This window comes from Lepidochelys olivacea (assembly GCF_965140295.1).
Source record: "Lepidochelys olivacea isolate rLepOli2 genome assembly, chromosome: 1".
NCBI classification, from domain to species: Eukaryota; Metazoa; Chordata; order Testudines; family Cheloniidae; genus Lepidochelys; species Lepidochelys olivacea.
The window spans coordinates 10,088,027-10,111,601 of NC_140411.1; the positions used below are offsets into that span (position 1 = coordinate 10,088,027).

At 45.0% G+C, this 23,575-nt stretch overlaps 1 protein-coding gene across 2 annotated transcripts in view; it reads right to left on the minus strand.

Annotated features, from left to right (window-relative positions):
- The window catches only part of CLPB (ClpB family mitochondrial disaggregase), a 141,796-nt gene that overhangs the window by 95,329 nt on the left and 22,892 nt on the right, over window positions 1–23,575 (minus strand). For both annotated transcript variants that reach the window (XM_084617292.1, XM_084617291.1), the window contains exon 4: window positions 15,467–15,570. In XM_084617292.1, coding sequence (XP_084473418.1) covers window positions 15,467–15,570 — 104 coding nt within the window. The remainder of the gene's footprint in view (window positions 1–15,466; window positions 15,571–23,575) is intronic.

Genomic DNA, 23,575 nt, shown 5'->3' on the forward strand with positions numbered 1-23,575 from the left:
GGCGAGAACAGGCAGAGCCTGACGTCTGCTCGCTTTGCTATTATATCAGCAAAGCTTGACCACTGCTTTGGTTCAGGTCTCAGACCTCACGACAGGCTTCTGACACGAGGCCGTACGGTTCAGGCTCCCTCCCTACGACAGCTCTGGCCCTGCAGCAGAGGTACAGCACCGCAGGTGTCTCACCATGGCACAGACATACCCTGAGAGTGCTCAGGGCTGACAGAAACAGCCTGCACCGCCCCATCACAGGCAAAGGAGGACACCAGGAGCCGCATAAGGCTCCACCTTAGAGGCCAGGCAGCCCACTGAAGAAACTGTTCCGAGATCAAAATGGGGCCATGTGATCAGAAAGCCAGAAGATTTAGAGATAGCATTGACTGACCAACATCCAATAACACGCAGCGCAATCCTCTCATCTGTTAGAGGATTCAGGCTTCTGCCTTGGCCCCCACCCTAGACATCACCATTTGCTGTTCTCTTGACTGGCTGTTTTACTCGGTGGTTGTTGGTTTTGGTTGATATTGTGTTTTACTTGCCTTTGATTTTCAAAGAAAGGGACGCTATAATACCAGCCACTGGAGTCACTGAACCCTGACCCCTGCCATGTGACATGTGACCCCTGCCATGTACCTTTTATAACCCTGACCCATGTCATATGACTGAGGCCAGAAAATAAAGATCAGTCACCCTTTTGTTATACTCTCCTCTCCCCCAGGCAGTCAATCCTCAGAAGTGTGGATCCAGCAGCCTTTCTCCTGGCTTGCCCTAACCTAGCTGGAGTTATTTCGAAGCACAGAGTCCCGGGGCGGAGGGGGTGTGTGTGTGTTACAGCCCCACCATTAGGCGTAAGTGACAGGAAGGGCCTTGTACATGCTGTCATTGAGTGAACATCTCCAACACGGCAGGCTACTTTCCGCTCTTGGATGTGTGTGCTTAACTCTTACTGACTTCAGCAGGAATACGTGTGCATAGCCAATGGCAGAACAGGCCCTTTGACTGTAAGCTCCTACAGGCAAGGACTTTGCAGTGAAGATCTTGTACAGCTCCGAGCACAGAACAACTGGTGACAGTAATAACAGACACAGAACGTGAACCATCTGCAATGCACCGTGCCTATATTACCTTCCCATAACTACTGCTTGAGTCCAAAACCACCTAAAAGTTGCAATAAAACCTACATACAATCCTGTAAGTAACAACCAAGCCCATTCCAGCCCAGCATCTCTGCTAATAAAACCCAGCACCTGCAAAGAGAGCAATTAACGTGATGCTCCCTTCCTTCTGCGGGCATTTTCTATAAGCATACATGGTGTGTATGTATATTTATTTATTTTTCTTCATTTCCTATCCAGGGAGGGGCAAGATAATGAACTGCGTGCGTCAGGGAAGATGAATCTGAGATACTAGGGAGCAGTGCAGTAAAAAGATTAAAGTGTTATTATTGTTGGGTTTTTTCCCCCATGGTCCATTGTGACAGCTCGGCCGTCATCTGTAAAAAATGTCTCAGCAAGAGATAATCATCGGAAACTCAATAAAGCGTCAGGGGAAGCCTCGTCTGCCATCAATCACTGGGTGCCTGGAAATTTTCAGGCCTCTGTCTCCCTTCCTGCCATCCATATAAATGTCTGCAATATATTTTGTGCAGTGCGTGTGGCGTGTATCCCCCTGATTTGGAAGTTTTTATGAAAAAATATTTATACACAAAATATGCAAATCGGTTTTAAAAAGAGGCAGTTTCGCTATCTCCCTCTCTCTTTCTCTTTTTAAAAATGCAACTGAATTTATTCTTTTTAATAAAACATGTCAACTAAAGAATTAATGCAACTTCTAACGGAGTGGACTTATTTCTCCCCACTCCTAAAAAATAAAATACATTAGTTTAGAGAACGGTATGCAGACAAAAACAATTAACTTTATTGGTTGATATACTTTGTCTTAAATAAAGTCTATGCACATGCATTATGTATTGGCACTCCATTGTTCATTTTTTTAATGTTGTTTCATGCATTTTGTATTTGCCGCTACAGCAGCCTGATGCATGTGTGTTCGCAGCTCCCATCAAGGAGAGAGTCGGTAGAACTAATACGTTACGATGAGGGATGAGAGCAAGGAGCATTTAAAAATAAAATAACACCCTGTCAAAATTGCTCTAGAGTTGATCCATCTTCTGAATGTGCATTTTATCAAAGGCAAAGGTTGAAAGATTACACCTTCATTTGACTTTATCTCACTGTAAGCTCCCAGCAATGAGGCCAAAATGCTGTACTAAACTAATGGACAATCTCATTACACAGTTCTGTCTTTGCTACCAGACTAATTAGCAGTATTTTATTCTGCAAATAATGCAGGAGAAGCACTCTTTGCCTTTGATAATGTAATCAGTTTTCCTAAATTTGCTCCACACAATAAGCAGGAAATGTTTAATTTCTGAGCCAAAGGTCAAAGTGTAGGAGCTACAGTTCATTTAGTTACAAGGGACAGGAAAGGTTGGCGTTCTGGTAGCTGCATGAGTTGTGGTGACGTGATACGGAATGGGACCAGAAAGATACTGCTTAGGCTTGCCTTCCTCAGGGAGAATGTTTGGCATCTTGGACTCATTGGCTCTCACAAGCTAAGGTCTTGCTCACTACTTAGATGGATGAGACACCTCTAAAGAGAGCCAGATGGCACAGGAAGTGGCGCTGGTGACTCAGTTGGTGATGCCCTTTTACCTGGGTCAGGACTAAACCAACATCCCAATTTTGGGAGCACTGCTGTGCTGGAGTCTGTTTCACCTCAGACGTGAAACTGATGCTGACTATGAAAGACCATAAAAGATCCAACTGCACTCAGAGCATGGAGGTTAGCACTAATACTCTTGCCCAACGCCAAACAGGTGCAATCAGTCTGTCCACAGAACATTCCCCGACTAGAGAAGTTACTCAGGGTTTTACATCCACTTCTAAAAACTTGCGCAGTGCTGCTGGTGCAAGAACAGCCTTATTTCACCCCAGAGGTGGCTGCATTTGAGTGGATGATGTAAACCGTCTATCTATAATTTTGAATAGTGCCTTTGGCATCCCTCCAGATAAAAGTGGCTTTATAAATGTAAGTCAGCAGGCGGCAATGTTTCCAAGTCACCTCCAGGATACTGAAGGATGTCTGCTCATGAAAATATTTTACAGGGTTACATAATCGTTTCTCTAATCTTGACAGACACACAAACCCTCCTCCCCTTCAGTTAGATGGCATGTAAAGGGAACGTGAAGCAGTTTCTTGAAGTAAGGTGACATTTCCATTTTGATCCCAGGAAACAAGATTTCAGGGGAGATGGTTGGGAGATGCTCATGTAATCTCCAAGCCTGAATCTAACATTGAGTGGTAGGAAAATCAAGTAAGAGAGGTTACAGCAATAGATTAAGGAACAACAGAGGGTAGGAGAATGGACATCAAGAGGAAAGATAGCATCACTGGTATTGGAACTAACAGTCAGGTAGGTGATATCGGCAGTAGAATGACCGTACCTAATCGGGTGAGGCATCTGGATGAAGCTGAGCAAAAACAACTAAGATGTCTGGACACCAATGCAAGGAGCCTGGGTAACAAAATTGAGGAACTAGAACTGTTGGTGCAAGGAGTGAAACCAGATATTTAACAGAAACATGGTGGAATAGTAGTGATGTCTGTCGCACAGCTATTGAAGGGTATGTGCTGTTCTGGAAAGACAGAAATAAAGGTAAAGGTGGTGGAATATCATCGAATATTAATGAGGAGGTAGATTGTAAAGAAATTAGAAGTGATGGAATGGATAAAACAAGCTATTTGGGTCAAAATCACTTTGGGGAAGAAAGGTAACAAAGGCTCTCCTGGGATAGTGCTTGGGGTCTGCTACAGACCCCCATGATCCAATTTGGATATGGATAGAGACCTCTTTAATATTTTTAATGAAATAAATACTACTGGGAGTTGTGTGATTATGGGAGACTTTAATTTCCCAGACACAGATTGGGGGACAAGTGTTATGAACAATGGTAGGGCCCAGATATTCCTGGATGTGATAGCTGACAGATTTCTTCACCAAATAGCCTCTGAACCTACAAGAGGTGATGCCATTTTAGGTTTAATATTGGTAAGTAGCAAGGGCCTCACAGAACTAGCTGTAGAGGACAGCTAATTCAGTTTAAATTAAATGGAAGGATAAACAAAAGTAGGTTTGCAACTAGGGTCCTTGACTGCAAAAAGGCAAACCTAAAAAAATTAAGGGAATTAGTTAGGGAAGTGGACTGGACTGAAAAACTCAAGTCAAGGATCGGAATGTGGAGGAAGCTTGGAATTACTTTAAGTCAAAGTTGCAGAACCTATCTCAAAGCCTGCATCCTAAGCAAGGGGAAAGATTCATAGGGAAGGGTTGCAGATCAAATTGGATGAGCAAGCTTCTCAAACAGGTGAAAAAGAGAAAGCCCAAAGCTTACAAGGAATGAAAGATGGGAAGAAACAGCAAGGAAAGCTATCCCTTGGAGGTCAGAGAGTGTAGGGGAAAGGTGAGAAAAACCAAAAGCTAAGCAGGTTGGATCTTGCAAAGGACATTAAAACCAACAGTAAAAGGTTTTATATAAATAAAATGAAAAAAGGTTTTATATAAATAAAAATGAAACAAGGAAAGAAGAAGTGGGACTGCTAAACACTGAGGATGGGCTGGAGATTAAAGATCTAGGCATGGCCCAACCCCTAAACGACTACTTTGCCTGAGTTTTTAATAAGGGTAACGACGAGCTTAGGTGTAGTGGCTAATGGAAATGAGCTTACAGAAGTAGCAATTACCGCATCTGAGATCTAAGTCAAACTCAAACAGCTTAATGGGACCCACTTGGGGGCGGGGCCCAGATAATCTCCATCCAAGAATATTAAAGGAACTGGCACATGGCATTGCTAGCCCAATACCAAGGATTTTAAAGGAATCCATAAACTCAGGGGTCATACCTTATGACTGGAGAATTGCTAATACAGTACCTATTTTTAACAAAGGGGAAAATAAGGGTCCAGGAAACTACAGGCCCATTAGTTTGACCTCGATTGTATGCAAGGTCTCTTGGAACAAATTTTGAAAGAGAAATTAGTTAAGGAAATATAGGTAAACAGTAATTAGGATAAAATACAACATAGTTTTGCAAAAAGTAGATCATGCCAGACCAACCTGATCTCTTTGAGAAGATAACTGATTTTGTAGACAAAGGAAAAGCAGTAAATCTAATCTACCTGGGTGTTAGTAAGACATTTGATACAGCTCCACATGGGAAATTATTAGTTCAATTGGAGAAGATGGGGATCAGTATGAGAACTGAAAGGTGGATAAGGAAATGGCTAAAGGGGAGACTATAATGGGTCATACTGAAAGGTGAACTGTCAGTCTGGAGGGAAGTCACTAGTGGAGCTCCTCAGGGATTGGTCTTGGGACCAATCTTATTTAACATTTTCATTCATGACCTTGGCACAAGAAGTGGGAAGGTGCTAATAAAATTTGCAGGCGACACAAAGTTGGGAGGTACTACAATGGTCCCTTCTGGCCTTAAAAGTCTATGAGTATCCTTGCCCAGCCTATCCCAGTTCTTCTCTCCCAGCATTTTGTCTGATGTGTCTGTTCCATTCCCTCCCACTGGCTCCCAGTCCGCCCCAGCTCCTTGTCTAAGTCTCTTTCCCCAGCAAGTCCCAGTTCTCCCCCCAACACCCTAGCTCCTTGTCTGAACACCCCCCAACGCACCGTGCTAAGCCCCAGTCTCCTGGTCCATACAGTCCGTCTCCTTTTCTTCCTCCAACAGCTCTTCTGCCAATCCCAATATTCCCTGCCCAACCAACTAGTGCCCAAATCTCCCACCATTTCCTTCATAGGTTTAAAGTCCCAGTCTCGCCCCAGCTCCCAGTCCCCTTGCCCAACCAGTTCCAGCGTCCCCCACGGCAGCTCCCAGTCCCAGCCTCCTTGCCTAGCCAGTCTCAGTCTCCACCCTCCCAGTCACTGTCTCTCTTCCTTCAGTCTCCGTTTCACTATGCTCCTTTACCTAATCTACTCCTTTCCCTCCCCCAGGTCCAGCTTTTGTCTCCTATGCCCTCAGTATTACCCGTAAATGGAGAGTCTTTATGACGCATGGGCTCTATCTGTATTCCACACATGGGTGTGCATGCGCACCACGCGCCTGAGATTGGAGATTTCGAGCAAGTAGCGTCTGTTTGTCTGCATTTGCACAGTTGTTCTCCTCATGCTCCAAACTGAGGGTATAAGGAGTAGTGCAAACCAACGTCACACAGTTCCTCTTTTTACTGTAAATCCAGTCATGATCTGCAGCAGAGGGCGGGTAGCGGAATACAGATAAGGACCACACATCTTGAAGAACCTCCAGTTACACTTAAGTAACCTCCATTTCTTCTTCAAGTGCTGGCCCCAATGGGTATTCCAGATGTAGGTGATTGGTATGCAGTAGTCAAACAGGAGTGGGTGCAAGAATGCAGGTGGCATAGATGCCTGTAATACTGAAGTCCCCACGGCTGTCTTCACAGAAGAGGTCTGGACTAATGCGCAAAGTTTCCTGAAGTAGGGACAGAACTTCAGGTAGCCGCCCTACAAATGTCCAGCATAAGCACCTCTCAAAGAGATGCTGTAGAAGTTGCTTGTGCTCCAGTGGAGTGGACCCTGATCTCCTGTGGGGGAGGAAGAAGTGCCAGTTGATAACAAAGAATAATGCAGTCACAGAGCCACTTAGAGTCTCTGTGAAGATAATGCTTATCCTTTTGTTCGCTCCACTAAAGCAACAAATAGTCTAGGCATTTTCCAAAGCCCACTGGACATTGAGAGAGTGATGTCTTCTCTCCTCATGGGAACCATGATGTTTTGGAAGGAATAAGTGATCGGGTTGATTCATGTGATTACCTTGGAGATGAATTTTGGGTGGACACGAAGGGATACCTAACTCCTTATGAAATGTAATATATGTTGGGTCTTCCATAAGTGCTCTCAGTTCACTCACTCTTTTGGCTGCTGCAATGGTGACTAGGAAGGTGATCTTCATAGAGAGGTACGACATGGAGCAGGAGGCTAGCGGTTCAAAGGGAGGTCTAGTAAGTACTGAAAGATCGAGATTAGGATCCCATTGCGGTGTTGGTTTCACCCAGGTGGGAAAGTTCTCATGAGGCCCTTCAGGAATCTGGTTGCTGTTGGATGAGTATAAACAGTACAGCCCTCAAGTGGAGAATGGAAGGCACTGACTGCTGCAACATGGACCCACAGCAAGCTAATGGAAAGGCCTCACATCTTGAGAGTATGTAGGTAGCCTAAAATAAAAGGAATTCCCACGGATTCCAGGGCTAATTGGTTCTGTTGTGTCTATTCAGCTTGGAAAAGATATGACAGAGGTCTATAAAACCATGAATGATGTGAAGAAAATGAACAGGGAACAGTTATTTACCCCTTCGCATAACACAAGGACCAGGAGTCACCCAATGAAATTAACAGACAGCAAGTTTAAAACAAACAAAATGAAGTATTTCTTCACACAATGCACGCTCAACCTGTGGACCTCATTGCCAGGGGATGTTGTGAAGGCCAAAAGTATAACTGGGTTCAAAAAAGAATTACATCAGTTCATGGAGGATAGGTCCATCAATGGCTGTTAGCCAAGATGGTCAGGGATGCAAACCCATGCTCTGGGTATTCCCAAATCTCTGACTGCCAGGAGCTGGGACTGGACGACAGGGGATGGATCACTCAATAATTGCCCTGTTCTGTTCATTCCGTCTGAAGCACCTGGCACTGGCCACTGTTGGAAGACAGAGTACTGGGCTAGATAGACCACTGGCCTGACCCAGTACTTAAGTTAATACACTGCTGGCTAGACAGACTGTTCTCAGCTCTAGTAGGCTGATATGCATCCTGGGCTCCCAAGGAGTTTGTGTGCCCTGTGCGGTGTGATTGCCATGTGGGCTCCGTAACCTATCAGAGATGCGTCCATGATAATAGTTGCATTAGGTGTGGGTGTAAGGAAAGGGACACCCACACATACTTGTTCTCTTGTTTGGTGGAACAACCTGGAAGCCGTGACCTTGGAGGGAACTGTTACCCTGGTATTCACGTTGTCTTTGTCTGGTGAGTAACAGACCAAAGCCAGGCCTGTAGGCAATGGACGTGGAGCCTGGCAAATGGTGTTATGTAAGTACAGGAGGCCACGTGGCCCAGCAGGTACAGGCAGACCTTGACGGTGGTTCAAGGTCAGGTTGTTCATAGCTTGGAATCCTGCCATAAGGAAGTAGGGCCTTGCTGTAGTCGAATCTAGGGTCACTCCTATAAAGTCTATGGTCCTTGTGGGAGTCGAAGTGGACTTTCCTGTGTTGACACTGATTCCCAAGGAAGGCAGCAGAAGAAGTGGGAATAGGGTTGCCAACTGGAACTCCTTGCTGCATCTGCCCGCAGGAGCTAGTTATCTAGATATGAAAAAATGGTGTAGTTGTAGTTGTTTCATCTCATCCGGGCTGCCCCCACTGAGAAGACCTTTGTGAAGACCCCAGCTGCTGTAGTTAGTCTGAATGGGAGCACTGTGGATTGGTAGGGCTCTTGTCCTACCAGGAATCTGAGGAACTGGCTGCGGGTGGGTGAATGTCCACATCAAAGCAAGCATCTTTCAGGCCGAGAGCTGTGAAACACATGCCTTGCAGAGAGGTGATTATTAATGCCAATGCGGTCATGCAGAATTTTTATTTTAAAATAAAGACACTCAGTTGGCATAGATCGAGAATTGGTCTCCATCCTCCATTTTTCTTGGAAGCGAAGAAATACGGGGAGTAGAACCCTTTCCCTTGATGTTGAGGTGACGCATGCTCTATAGCCCCTTGTTGAAGGGGAGAGTCCACCTCCTGACAGAGGATCTCCTCATGAGAGTGGTCCCTGAAAAGGGGCTGGGAAGGGGGTTTGTGATGGGGAGGTGACATAAGCTTGATCACGTAGCCAGAGTGAATGATTTTTAACACCCACCTGTCCATTGTTATTGCCCTTCAATTGTGAGCAAAGTGGGTGAAGCAGCCACCAAAAGTTTTGGGAGTAGCAAAGGTTGGCATCAACAGAGGAATGTGATTCTGGAATGTCCCATCAAAAGAAAAAACCCTAGGTGATGAGTGGGGCTGAGCTGTGGCTGTTGACGTGGAGGAAGCCAGATACCTGGGCCTCGTCAAAGGGCAGGTGCTCAGTGCTATTTTGTACCTCCCGGGGGAACCCTGAGGAGTGGAGCTAAGATTGCGCCTCATGACAACTGCTGTAGTTACCCCTCTAGAAGCAGTGTCAGCAGCATCCACTGCAGCCCAAAGAGATGTTTTACCTACCAGTCGGACCTCATCAACGAGGGCTTGGAATTGATCCCTGTCCTACTGAAGAAGCTTGTCCTTAAAGGCCAGGACTTTGGTGTCACTGGTGAAATCATACTTCGCCAGCAAGGCCTGGTAGTCAGCAATTCGAAAGTTAAGGCTGGTAGAAGAAAATACTTTCCTCCCCAGGTGGCAAAGGCATTTAGCACCCTTGTCAGTGGGTGTTGCCTTGGGATGCTATAGCCTAGATCTCTCAGTGACTGCTTGTACCACTGACGAGTTGGGTGCTGGTTGTGTAAACTGCAACTCCACTCCCTTGGCTGGTACAAAATAATGCCTCTCAGCCCTGTGGGGGTGCAGGAGGCTGGTTCCATAAGGGTCCTTTTCACAGGTGAGTCCACCCAGCTAGAATCACAAGGCTGCAGGATGTCCACTAGCCTATGCTGAGTATCCTGTACCTCCTCAGGTTGGATCTAGAGCTCAATTGCCATCCTTCCATAGGAGCGCCTGCTACAGCCTGTGGTCATCAGGTGGGGATGGCGAAGATGGGGCGACTGCCTCATCTAGTGAGGAGGAGGATACAGCCGTAGGAACTGTCAGATCCGGCTCAATTCTTTCTCCCCTGGAGCGTGACAGACACAACTGGCGTCAGCTAGGACAGGATAGATGGGATTCATGTACAGATTTGGGGTGTCTAGCACAGGGATCCCAGGGACCCCAGTAATGTCAATAGAAAGGGTCAATTGGTCGGGGGGGACTCCATGGCGTCGGGTACCATCAGTCCCCGGGATCATCATATCTAGGTGGAGGATGGATCCCAGGGAAGGAGCAACCAATGCTGCATTTAGTGGATACGCGCACCTCCCCAAGGCACTATAGGCAATGCTAGTGCTCATCATTCACGGAGAAGGAGCAGAGGCAGGTGATGCAGTTCCTAAACCCTGGGACAATGGACATAGTCCTTATCTGTGGGGGAAGGCTCCCCAAGGCAGGGAGGACTAACCTACATTAACTAGACTAAAAGACTACCCCTAACATTACTAAGAACAACAACAAACTATTTACAATATATTTACAGGGTGTGACGAATAAACATGGAGGTAGCTTCAAATACAGAGGAGTTCAACTAGGCCATGCGGCAGTAAAATGGACCTGGAGAGGTGACGATCTCTCCTGCCCCTTACACCCACAGTTTGGAGCAAGAGGAGAACAAGTGCACACCAATGCACACCATTTGCTAGAAATCTCTGGTCTCAGGACTCAAGTGTGGAATATACCGAGGGACCAGCACTGGAAGAACAACGAAGTTAAAAAGTACTTAGATAAGTTAGATATCTTCAAGTCAGCAGGGCCTGATGAAATGCATCCTAGAATACTCAAGGAGTTGATTGAGGCATTATCAATTATCTTTGAAAAGTCATGGAAGACGGGAGACATTCCAGAGGACTGGAAAAGGGCAAATACAGTGCTCATCTATAAAAAGAGAATAAGGACAACCCGGGGAATTACAGACCAGTCAGCTTAATTTCAGTTCCAGGAAAGATAATGGAGCAAATAATTAACCAATCATTTGCAAACACCTAGAAGATAAGTGTGGATTTGTCAGAATGGATTTCTCAGGAACAAATCATGTCAAACCAACCGAATAGCTTTCTTTGACAGAGTAACAAGCCTTGTAGATAGGTGGGAAGTGGTAGACATGGTATAACTTGACTTTAGTAAGGCTTTTGATACTGTCTCGCTTGACCTACTCATAAACAAACTAGGGAAATACAACCTAAGTGGAGCTACTATAAGGTGGGTGCATAAGTGGTTGGAAAACCCGTTCTCAGAAAGTAGTTATCAGTGGTTCACAGTCAAGCTAAAAGGGCATATCTAGTGGGGTCCTGAAGGGATCAGTTATGGGTTTTGTTCTGTTCAATATCTTCATCAATGATTTAGATAATTGCATAGAGGGTATGCTGATAAAGTTTGCAGGTGATATCAAGCTGGGAGGGGTTGCAAGTGCTTTGGAGGATAGGATTAAAATTCAAAACGATCTGGACAAACTGGAGAAATGGACTGAAGGAAACAGGATGAAATTCAATAAGGACTAATGCAAAGTACTCCACTTAGGAAGGAAAAATCAGTTGAACACATACAGAATGGGAAATGACTGCCTAGGAAGGAGTCCTGCGGAAAGGGATCTGGGGGTCATAGTGGACCACAAGCTAAACATAAGTCAACAGTGTAACACTGTTGCAAAAAAAAGCAAACATCATTCTGGGATGTATTAGCAGGAGTGTTGTAAGCAAGACATGAGAAGTAATTCTTCCACTTTACTCCATGCTGATAAGGTCTCAACTAGAGTACAGTGTCCAGTTCTGGGCACCACATTTCAGGAAAGATGTGGACAAATTGGAGAAAGTCCAGAGAAGAGCAACAAAAATGATAAAAAGTCTAGAAAACATGACCTATGAGGGACGATTGACAAACCCAAGTTTGTCTAGTCTGGAGAAGAGAAGACTGGGGGTGGGGTGGGGAGGCAGATCATGATAACAGTTTTCAAATACATAAAAGGTTGTTACAAGGAGGAAGGAGAAAAATTGTTCTTGTTAACCTCTGAGGATAGGACAGGAAGCAATGGGCTTAAATCGCAGCAAGGGTGGTTTAGGTTGGACATTAGGAAAAACTTCTTTTCAGGGCAGTGAAGCACTGGAATAAATTGCCTATGGAGGTTGCAGAATCTCCATCATTGGAGGTTTTCAAGAGCAGGTTAGACCAACACCTGTCAGGGATGATGTAGACAATACTTAGTCCTGCCATGAGTGCAGGGGACTGGACTAGATGACCTCTCGAGGTCCTTTCCAGCCGTATGATTCCATGAAACTGCTTCCCCCTCCATGCTGCCTGCTTGGCAGCAAGGCCTTCATTCACAGCATGGAGGAGGTTCACAGGTTCCTTGCTCTCCGTGCCAGGCCCCACCATGACTTGTAGTAGCTGGAAGCAGCAATTACAGGGAAAACCTGGTTTTGCTCCTATATCCCTGGACTGGAGCATGCTCAGCTGCTCTGTGAGGATGGTGCACAGTGCACATGGAGTCTGGTCAACACTAGGAGCAGGGAGAGGATGGAGCATGAGACCGGCCAGACTGGCTCAGACCAAAGGTCCATCCAGCCCAGTGTCCTGTCTCCCGACAGCGGCCAATGCCAGGTGCCCCAGAGGGAGCGAACCTAACAGGTAAGGATCAAGTGATCTCTCTCCTGCCATCCATCTCCACCCTCTGAAAAGAGAGGCTAGGGACACCATTCCTTACCCATCCTGGCCTGCTCAGTGAGGACAGAATCTTCAGTGATTTAACTACTAAAATCAGAGTAGTTTCTACTGAGCATGCGTGAACTGAGATTTTTCCACAGTTTATACGTTGACTGCATGTGGTTAGATTCGCACAGATACAGCACAAGCACATCTCTGACTCAAAGGCCAGCAGCCCCTGCTAAATTTCAAGTCCATGTTCCAAAATATGGAGACACTAGAGCTGTTCAAAGAAAAGGTCTGAAGATTTTTTTTTTAAATACAGGCAAAACAACATTTTCCATAGCCTCATTCTCAGAAATGGTTGAACCAGTTTGCTGAAATTTTCAAAAAATCAGTCTAAGGCAGACACCCAAAATTAAAAATTTCAGCCCAAATGGTTAAAGTATCATAAAATTATAAGCAAGTGGAAACAGGGTCTTATATTGGAAAATGTTGATAGATTCACAGCATTTAAGGACAAAAGCGACCATTATATGTTCTAGTCTGACGTCCTGTCTATCACAAGCCATTACATTTTACCCTGAGTTATTGAGCTCAATAACTTGCCCAGGTGATTCCAAAACTCCATTTTATAGCTGGACTTTGCATAGGAGAGAGGAGGGGGGTCTCCACCCACAAGAGAAAGTCTATTTAAGCCCGTGGGAGACCCCTCCATTTTGTCTTCAGCTGGTTAAAGAGAGAGCCCCTCCATCCCCAAAGATACCTGAAAGAAACCGGAACAAAGGACAGTAACTACAGGGGGTGTGAGTGATTGCTGGACCCAGACTAGAAGGAGATTAGTCTGTAAAAGAAAGTTTACTGGAACTGGTGAGATTTTATCTGTATTCAGTTTTTATTACTGTACTAGACTTAGACTTGCGTATTTTATTTTATTTTGCTTGGTAATTCACTTTGTTCTGTCTGTTACTACTTGGAACCACTTAAATCCTACTTTCTGTATTTAATAAAATCACTTTTTACTTATTAATTAACCCAGAGTATGTATTAATACTTGGGGGGGGAAACAGCTGTGCATATCTCTCTATCAGTGTTATAGAGGGCGAACAATTTATGAGTTTACCCTACATAAGATTTATACAGGGTAAAACGGATTTATTTAGGGTTTGGACCCCATTGGGAGTTGGGCATCTGAGTGTCAAGGACAGGAGGTTTCAATTAAGCCTACAGCTGTTAGGGGACGTGGTTCAGACCTGGATCTGGGATTGCAACAGGCTAGCGGGTCTGGCTCAAACCAGGCAGGGCACTGAAGTCCTAAGCTGCCAGGGCAGGACAGCTGGAACAGAAGTAGCCTTGGCACATCAGGTGGCAGCCCCCAGAGGATTTCTGTGATCCAACCTGTCACAAAGGGTACTTATTCACTTTAATCAAGTCACCGCTCAATCTTCTTTTTGATAAACTAAACAGATTGAGCTCACGGGCCCTCCAATCATTTTTGTGGCTCTTTTCTGCACCCCCCGCCCCCATTTTTAAACATCCTTTTACAAATGTGGATGCCAGAACTGGATGCAGTATTTCAGTATCAGTCTCAACAATGCTATATAGAGAGGTAAAATCACCGTCTCCTCGCCACAGCATCACACTGTAAGCTCATGGTCAGTTGCTTGTCCACTATTATCCCTAGATTCTTTTCAGAGTCACTGCTTTCTGCGATATAGTCCCCCATTCTGCAAGTATGGCCTGCATTCCTTGTTCCTAGATGTATCACTTTGCATTTGACTGTAATAATATGCATTTTGTTTGCATGGGCCCAGCTTACCAAGCCATCCAGAGCACTCTATAGGACTACCCTGTCATCACTGTTATTTACCACTCTGCCAATCTTTGTGTCATCTGCAAACTTCTTCAGCAGTGAGTTTATATTTACTTCCAGATCACTGATAAAAATGTTGAATAGCATTGGGCCTAGTACCAGTCCCTGCAGAACCCCCCTGGAAACACCTCCTGCCGGTGAGAATTCCCTACTGACCAATACTTATTGAGAGCTGCCAATTAGCCAGTTCTTAATCCATTTAATGTGAATAAGTGGAGCTACTGTAAGAAAGCCTGACCACAAAGAATCGGAGGAGGTATCCAGGCCCCAGGACCTTCAGCAGTTGCAGAAATGTAGGGTAAACAATTACCCTGCTCTACAAAAGGGAAGTGAGCCAGAGTTTTTGCTAGTGATTTTAATGGAAGTGGCCTGGGGGAGCTGGATGAGATAAAACACCTTCTATTTAAGGTGTTTATTTATTGGAATCATGTCCTTTGCCTCAGTTTTCATAGAGTCATAGGATTTAAGGCCAGAAGAGACTGTTTTGATCTGACCTCCCGGATGACACAGGTTAGGGAACCTCCCCCAGTGAATTCTGCATCAAGTCCAATAACTCCTGTTGGAGCTAGAGCATAACTTTTAGAAAAACATCCAGTCCAAAGTCTTCAAGCATTGGAGAATCCACCCCACCCCTAAGTAAACTGTTCCAGTGGGAGAGAGCTCCTCCAGTGGTGGAGTTGAAAGCAATGCAGGAAATGCAGTGGTGCATCTCAGAGGAGTTATCACAGCAGGGTGTTCCCAAGGCTCAGGGTACTCTTCTAGCCTGTGGAGCCTGCTGTTTCAAGTCTGTATTTTGGAGGGCAAGGCATATAACAGACCTATGCCTAAAGAATATAACAGATAGCATCTGTCTAAACTTAGAATCATAGAATATCAGGGTTGGAAGGGATCTCAGGAGGTCATCTAGTCCAACCCCCTGCAGGAAAGTAAAAAGCACAAGTGGATCAGAATTATCCAAAGGCCTAACTGAACTCTGGACATAGAGAGAGACATACTGTCCCTGTAAGATAACATGAACAAAAAGTTTAAGTCTTTTATTACCTTCCAATGAATGGAGTCCCTTTTCTTTGGCAGTCTCATACACACTGTTGAATTCGTCTCCGAGGTTTGGATCAGCACCAGCTGCAAGCAGGATCTTTACCACACTGTTATAAAACATAATGAGAACAGGATCATCAGGAAGGTTTCTCAGAGAGATCAGATGGAACATCAGGAACTAGACTCCTTTAGAGTTTGCAAAGGAAAAAAATCTCAAGGCACATAAGGCAGCAGAGTACTCAGCAAAAAATATGCTGCCAGGAAAGGAGAGTTAAAAAAACTGCACTGCTTAGCAATATTAACAGTCATAAGGCGACTGGACTCAGGAGGCATTCGGAGAAGTGAACTGCTCTGTAGAGCCCCATGTGCTGTGAAATATACCTATGTTCAACAGAGGCCAAGTCCAAAACATCTGCACAGAAGTGACTGTGTGCCATGCGCTACATTTCCAGTTCACTGGACTGGACTGCCATCCCATAATTCACTCTTCACAGTTGAAAATGCAGCCAAGCCACACCCAGCAGCCAAACATCTGATGTTCAGGAGACAACTAGCTGCTGTTTTAAGACAAATAAAGATGAAGAATTTGGAGAGAAGACTCCAGGAGGCGAGAGAGAGGGAAGAGAAAACGATGATGAAAGCACAGGGTGAGACTATGAGGTATGGTTTTGTTTGCAGACCCTCAGTGAACTGCATTTGGTGATCACGATAGGCCAGTGTCCCCATCACAAAAAACACCGTTGGAATTGACAATACCTGTCACCTTTGGCGGCAGTCCCAGGATAGAGGTTGAGGAAGAGAAATAATCAGATTCTCATTGTCGTTAAAGGTAGTGGTGAGGCATATTGGTAGGGCAGTGACGAGGGTTGGGGGATCTCCCACTGCTTCTGCTCATGCTTGTCTGGAGGCAGTGGACTGTAGTCTCTAGAGCTGTCCAAACTGTCGCCATTCCCCAGCATGACTATTCAGCACCAAAAAGAGACAGGCTAGATTTGGTGCAGAAGCCTCTGTGTTTCTAAACCAAACAACCATCAGGCAAGAATTAGATTTCTTACCATTTCTGAAAACAACTTGAAGCCTGTTATTCTTTTTCCTGGTTTCCGGCCTTCCATGGCAACTAGCCAGTAAAATGTTATACAGTATTTATCACAGGCGAGATAGCTTACAGGCTGGCAGAGGTTCTTGACTATGCGTACCACAGATTGATGGACATGTATCTGCAGGCTGCATCTTGTCAAGTCACATTTAAAATTTACCTTAAGTTCCTCCCCCATTTACCCCTTTACAGTAAATACAATTAGCAGAGTGGAAGGCGGGTGTTTTGTACTTTCAATAAGATACATTAGCAGAGGTGTATTTCTTGCCTTCCACAGTTCAAGTCTCGACTGCATATAAAGTCCAATCTAGAGGACAGAGCACAAAGTTGCGAGTCAGGAGACCTGTGTTCTCAACTATATCACCAATTTCTTGTGAGATTGTAGGGAATTCACTATGTTCACATTTTCAGAAGTGGCTTTAGTTTTGAGTCTGTTTTTTCAAGAGGTGCCTAGCATCTGCATCTCCCACTGATTTCAAATGAAGCTGTGGGTGTTTCACTCTTCTGAAATCCATGCTCCCATGTTGTTGAAATGGAGCATTCAAGATCAAAATGGTCTCCTGAATCAGTAACCTGTCCTCTGCATTATTTACCACGTCCCCTAATTTTTGTGTCATCTGCAAACTTTAACAGTGATCATTTTATGTTTTCTTCCAGTTCATTGATAAAAATGTTAAACAGCTAAGAACCAATCTCTGTGGGATCCCACTGGAAACACATCCATTCTATGATGATTCCCCATTTACAATAATATTTTGAGTCCTACCAGTTAGCCATCTTTTAATCCATTTATTGTGTGCCATTCTAATTTTTTAATCAAAATGTGCAGTACCAAGACAAACTCTGCTAGCCATAGATTTCTTCTTGCATCCCTTTACTTCCCGCATCAATGTCCTACAACTGCTAGCTTCTGATTTATATTCATTACTATCAACTTCCCCTTTCTTCCATTTGTTTAAACAGCACAGCTTCTTCCTCAGCTGTGCGATTGTGGCTTTTTGGGCATTTAATAAAGTGTTCTTAAATAATTCCCAATATTATTAACTTTTTTCTGATTAGATCCTTCTTCCCAGCGATTTAGCTCATAATTGTTTTGAGCTTTGTGAAATTGGCCCTTTTAAAGCAGCAAGTATATATAAAATTGATTTGGATTTTATTCTGTTGTAAATGTGACCAAGAAGTCATGTTCACTTGTACCGAAGTTATCATCTTTAATGATGTGCTCGGTTTCTTTTCTGTCAAGATGAGGTCTATATGCAATTCTCTGAGGTTGGATGCAACACTTTTTAAGTTAGGAAATTGTCATCTGTAGTATCACGCATGTGGTTGGATTAGATGACCACAGTGGCCCCTTCTGGTCCTTAATATATGAACTCATGAATCATTTCTAAATGCAGAGCAGATTGCCTTCAGTACACTGATGATATACAAGCATGTCTTTATTGTCCTGTGGATCCTACATTTAAAGGACTGTTTGGAGGAGATGTCTGTCTGGATGCATCACTGTCACCTTGTTCTTAGTCTTCAGTAAACAGGTGCCAGACAGGAGTCATGGATACCAGGGGCTCTTTCCTCTTTTGGGTCCCCTGTTCAAAGGTAGCGAGCCAGGTTAAAGATACCGGCATTATCTTCAACCACACCCTTACCATGGAAAACCCCAAGTCTGAGACAAAGGTACAAAATCTGTGGTAGTGGTGGGGAGTTTCATTTGTGCAATTCTGTCACAGCTGTGCATACCAGATCAATTACTGCAATTCTCTCTCTCTCAGCAGGGCTTCCAGCAGTGCCTCTCTAACATGTGCGGCTTGTCCAGAATGCTCCAAGCTGGTATTGTTGCAATTTAAAGCCCTTAGCAATGAAGGTACATTCAAGTCCTCCTCTTCAGCCTTGTCCTGAAGGGTATCTGCAGTCAAAGACTGCCTGGTTTTTAAGGGTCTCCACTACTGACAGGCTATGACATATCATAGGGTCCATCCTCTCCATCTTAAGAATCAAAAACCCACCTTAAGAAGAATGAGCCCAAGTTCCAGCATGGGACTTGAACCCACAACCTTCTGGCCCAGAGTGAATACACAGCCACCAAATGAGTCATACTGCTCACACAAAAACAGTGTCTCATAACTTCCTTGGCAACTCCCTCCATCAGCTTTTCCCCTCCCTGAATGTGTTTGTTGAGCGTTCTTCCCAGCCTCTTTATCCACCATCAACCTCTATGCTCTCAGCAACTCTTAGGAAGGCTCTTTTTCTTCATTATTAACTCAGACCAGTAGAATTTTCTTGATAATGTTTATTTTCATAAAAACGTTAAAGAGCTACAGAGAGGCAGTGTTGAATAGTGGTGAGAGTAGGAGGACATGGAGGCAGAACTCCTGGGTTCTGTTCTGTACAACTGTCTGCTTCACTTTCCCCATCTGTAAGTATGTAGCCATACTTCTCTACCTCATAAGGCTGCTGGGAGGCTGAACTGTTTATAAAATAGCAGCACGAGTCACTACCGGGAGTCTAACCTTAACTCTAAAATTTGGTAATACAGAACCGTGTCCCAAGATGACAGCTCTGATACAGTATGTCACACATTCCAAACCAATTCCCATCCGACTGCTGTAAAAAGGAAGTGAAAAGAGCTTGCTGGTCTAAACTCAAAAGGACAATCATCTGCTGTACGATCAGCCTCTCTATCCATCCAATCATCCTTCACTCTAACCTCCTCCTTCTGTGACATGCAGTCCCCTCCAGGCAACTAATGTCACTGAATTTTCCTTCATAGGGCCAACCAGACATTTCTGGAGTCGCAAGTACTGATTGCACCTCTCCAATTTGCAGGTAATAAGACATTCAAGCAAAGTAGCCTTTGCTAATAGTGCAATGGAAATACAGAAGTCGCCATACTCATCAACAAAGCATGTGAACATAATCAGAGGAAATAAGGCAACTTGAAAATATATATAAAATTGTATATAGTTTTTTATATACATATAACAAGGATGCAGTATGGGATAGTGGTCAGAGCAAGGGAACAGGGCCAGGTGTCCTGGGTTCTATTGCCTGCTGTCACTGAGTCATTGGGTGACAATGAGCAAAACACCACCCCTCTGGCCCTCAGTTTTCATATCTGTAAAATGGGGGTAATTCTTTCCTACCTCTGAGGGCAGTTGTGAGGCTTAATTAAGCTTTATAAACCATTATGAGATCCACTGATGACAGTGCTGTGAAGAACAGCAGAGAGGAAAGTACATTCCATCGTTATTTGTGCCCTGTTTTTCTTTCTGCACCAGCTCACAATTATTACTGGTAAGTGAGTCAGTGCAAAAGCTGTGATTTAAATCCAGGATTCCCCTCACCTTGTTTTATGATGTACCTCTTGTTCATTCCCTCTATCAGGCTACTGGGTGGCTCTGGCAGAGTACTACTCTCCCATCAGCGAGGTGGTGTGCTCAGAAGAGGTCTGCAGTGTGTCTGAGCTGTAAAGGCAGGCTTTCCTCAATAACTCACCTGTGCTCAATAGCCTCATCAAGCCCTGGGTTTAATTTGCTGATCGAGTTTTAATTTGATCAGAGGCAGAGGCTGTTCATCCGTGCAAATATAAATCTGAATTGACCCTGGTGATGACTCAGAGGGCAATGCTTAACTAAAGTTCACTGGGCAGTGCAATCGATTGCAGTAAGTGCGTTCTGCAGTTAGAGGCTGGGCCAGCATATTGTTAAGAAAAAAAAGAGCAAGGCACCTGGGGTGAGAGAGCTGGCCTTGGCTGGGTCTGCACCGCAAAGCTACCAAAACTCAGGCAGCTGGAGTTGGTGAACCAAGAAGGGCAGTGATCCTAGTGACCGGGAGTTACAAAGCACAATGCAAGGGCTTCATGGGATTTTGATGAGGGGCAGTGCTGGGCTTTATTGGAAGCTGCAAGTCCTGCTGGACACAAAGAGGATCCCTAGAATAGTTGTATCTTAACTTTCTGTAGAGCTCAGCATGGGAATAGAGGGGTGGTTGTAAGGAAAGAGCAGTTACTTACCTTCCTGTAACTGGTTTCAGAGTAACAGCCGTGTTAGTCTGTATTCGCAAAAAGAAAAGGAGTACTTGTGGCACCTTAGAGACTAACCAATTTATTTGAGCATGAGCTTTCGTGAGTTGGTTAGTCTCTAAGGTGCCACAAGTACTCCTTTTCTTCTTTCTGTAACTGTGATTCTTTAATATGTTGTCATCCGTGTGGACCCCAAACTAGACGACATCTCATAGAATCAGGGTGACTGTGTCCGTGGCATACAAGAGCTTAGTCTCCTGAGGGCTGTAACACTTTGGTTTAATTTCAGTTTCTGGGATTAGTGGGAAGATGTTGGGTGGTGTTGGTGGCCTGTGATACACAGGAAGTCAGACTAGATGATCGGGTGGTCCCTTGTGGCTTCAAAACCTATGACTATAAGGTACGTAACAGTTCTCTCTTCTCTGAGTCTGTGTATGTGGGGATCCCACTCCAGGTCACTGGTAAGCTGTGTCCCAACTGGACTGTGGGACTGAGGAGTCATGACTGCCACTAACTAAACAGCAATTGCAACACTGCCCTACCAGGTCTGGCATCTGACCTTGCAGCTACATCAAGGGTTCAGTGTTTAATCAGAGTCAGGGAGTTATTCCATTTAGCTGCCTCACAAATTTCAGCTGTGGGGATGCTCCTGAAACATGCAGAGAGAGAATACATTTGGGAGAACTGAGGGATGCTAGTGGCCGCTCCACCCTTTATGCCCTCGGGTGAGGGAACAAGGACATAACTCATACAGGAGTGGCCCTACGGACACTGCTATTCAAAAGATTTCAATCTTGCATGCATGGGCTGCATGTGTTCCTAGCACGGGATCCCCATGGGCACGTACTCGAAGAAAACCAAACTGCAACATCCGATGCAACACCCAAGGGACATCATCGGAGCCTCATCTCCAACTGGCTCTATGCAAAGGCAGCACACCTGCATAGCTAGCAGGTTATGCATGCAAGTCTACATGCCAATGAAGCTTCTGACTCTAGAAGCTTCAGGATATTTATCCCAGTTGCCTAGCTCTGCTTCAGAGACCACTGAATTATACGCCTAAAGTGGAAAGACTGAAAGCGAGGCTATGAAGGAGACATATGTACCTAATATAGGTACTAGACTGTGCCAGTTAATCACATCACTGCCTATAGACACTGAGAGAATAGCTCCAGACAAGTCACACTCATTATATGCCTTAGAACATACCCACCAATCTATACCATGCATGATGCACTGTTACTACTAATAAAAAACATGTATACAGCGCATTAGATGTACAAAGTGCTGTTCACTCAAAGAAGAGACATATTCCCCAGTCACAAAGAGCTAACAATTGAAACCAGGTGAGACACAGGAGAGGGAGGGCCAGGGGATTAGCAAGCAGGAGAAGCAGAGAAAAATTGCACAGAGGGGTAGGGTGTTTTGGAGGGATCTGAAAGAGGAAAGACCAGGTGCTTGGTGGGTAAGCAAAGGGAGGGTGATCCAGACATGTGGGATTGCAGCAGAGAGGGCATGAAGCTGAAAGTGGGAGAAGGAGATGGAACTGGGGAAGAGGATAAAGTGAGAGGATTGGAAAAAGTAAGACGTGAGAGCAGCGGTGAAAGCAGAGACATATCACAGATGCAGCAAGATTAAGCATGGCCTTGTGAGCAAGGACAAGGAACACTCATTAAGAGATAGGGAGCCAAGGGAGGGACTCAGTTAAAAGCATTAGCAGGTGTGGACAGGGATGCATTACGTGAGAAAGGGCACACGTACAAATACATAACCCTAGGACTAGCCCCTGCTCCTTTAAGAGAGCATTATGGGATCTTTAAAAGGGAAAGTTTCACAGTGGGACACACACATGTAGAGATTTGACTAGAGTTGGGGTCCCTTCCTTCTTACTGAAACTCCTTCTGGAGAGCCACTTCTTTCACAGCACCTCCGGGGTATCAGCTGACTAGGGCCTCTGCCCGGCTCTGTCATTTATTTGTGTTAGGTGCGAACTGCTCATTTCAGTGCAGAGTGGGGATCGACTGTTGGGAGGGAGGGGGATGGACAATGGAAATGAAGCTATAAACTGGCATGGTGGAACTAAAGGAATTATAGATACACATAACAAATAAGCCACGTGCCTATCAACACCCTGATCATGTTGCATCCCTTTCCCAAACGCTCTGTGTAGCTTTGTTCTCTTAGGTTGTACACTATCCAGGGAAAAGACTTTGCTTCTGACACAGAACCCCTCTGCCGCCTTGGTGAAGTCATTTAATCTCTGTGCCTTTAGTTTCCGCCTCATCCATAAAACACAGACAGCACGCCTACTAGTTACAGTGCTATCTACTGTGCAGAGGCCCTGGTACAAGTAGGCATCAGGAGGCAGTCTAGCTGGATGAGCACATAAGATCTCTTCCCCTACAACACACTTGAATGCAAATGACTTGCTAAATTCAAGAATCACCTTCCTAGTCCTCCCCACAACCCTCCAAACAGCCCTGCACATAATGGTGCGATTATGGTGGACAGGAGCCGGCAATTTATGGAGGCTGCTATTGCAAACCTAGCAGCCTCCATAAATTGCAGACCTACCCCAGAACGGCTAGGGCGGCCCAAACACTGATAAAGGGGCCCAGGGTTTTGTGACCAGATCATTAGACTCCTTCCTTCCTTCCCAATGAGCTGCAAAGGGCTGTCCAAACCTCTGCTCCTAAAGCAGCCAGGTCTCCATTGTGGATTAGATTCACAACGGAATAGAAGGGAACTAGCACTGGCTGGGACAGCTGCAAAGTACTGATCTATGGAGTGGTTTTATACACAAAAAGCATCAACAGTGCAGTGAAGACTCGAAGTGCAGTGCACTCCAGAAAGCGACTTTGTAAAGATGGCATTGTGAGGCTGATGTTTATTTTCTCTCAGTGACTCCAGATTGAACATGCTCAGACTGCCAGCACCATAAACTCCCGTGGCATCTGAATGCCAACCTGAGATCTTTGCTCAAGTACCAGCAACACCT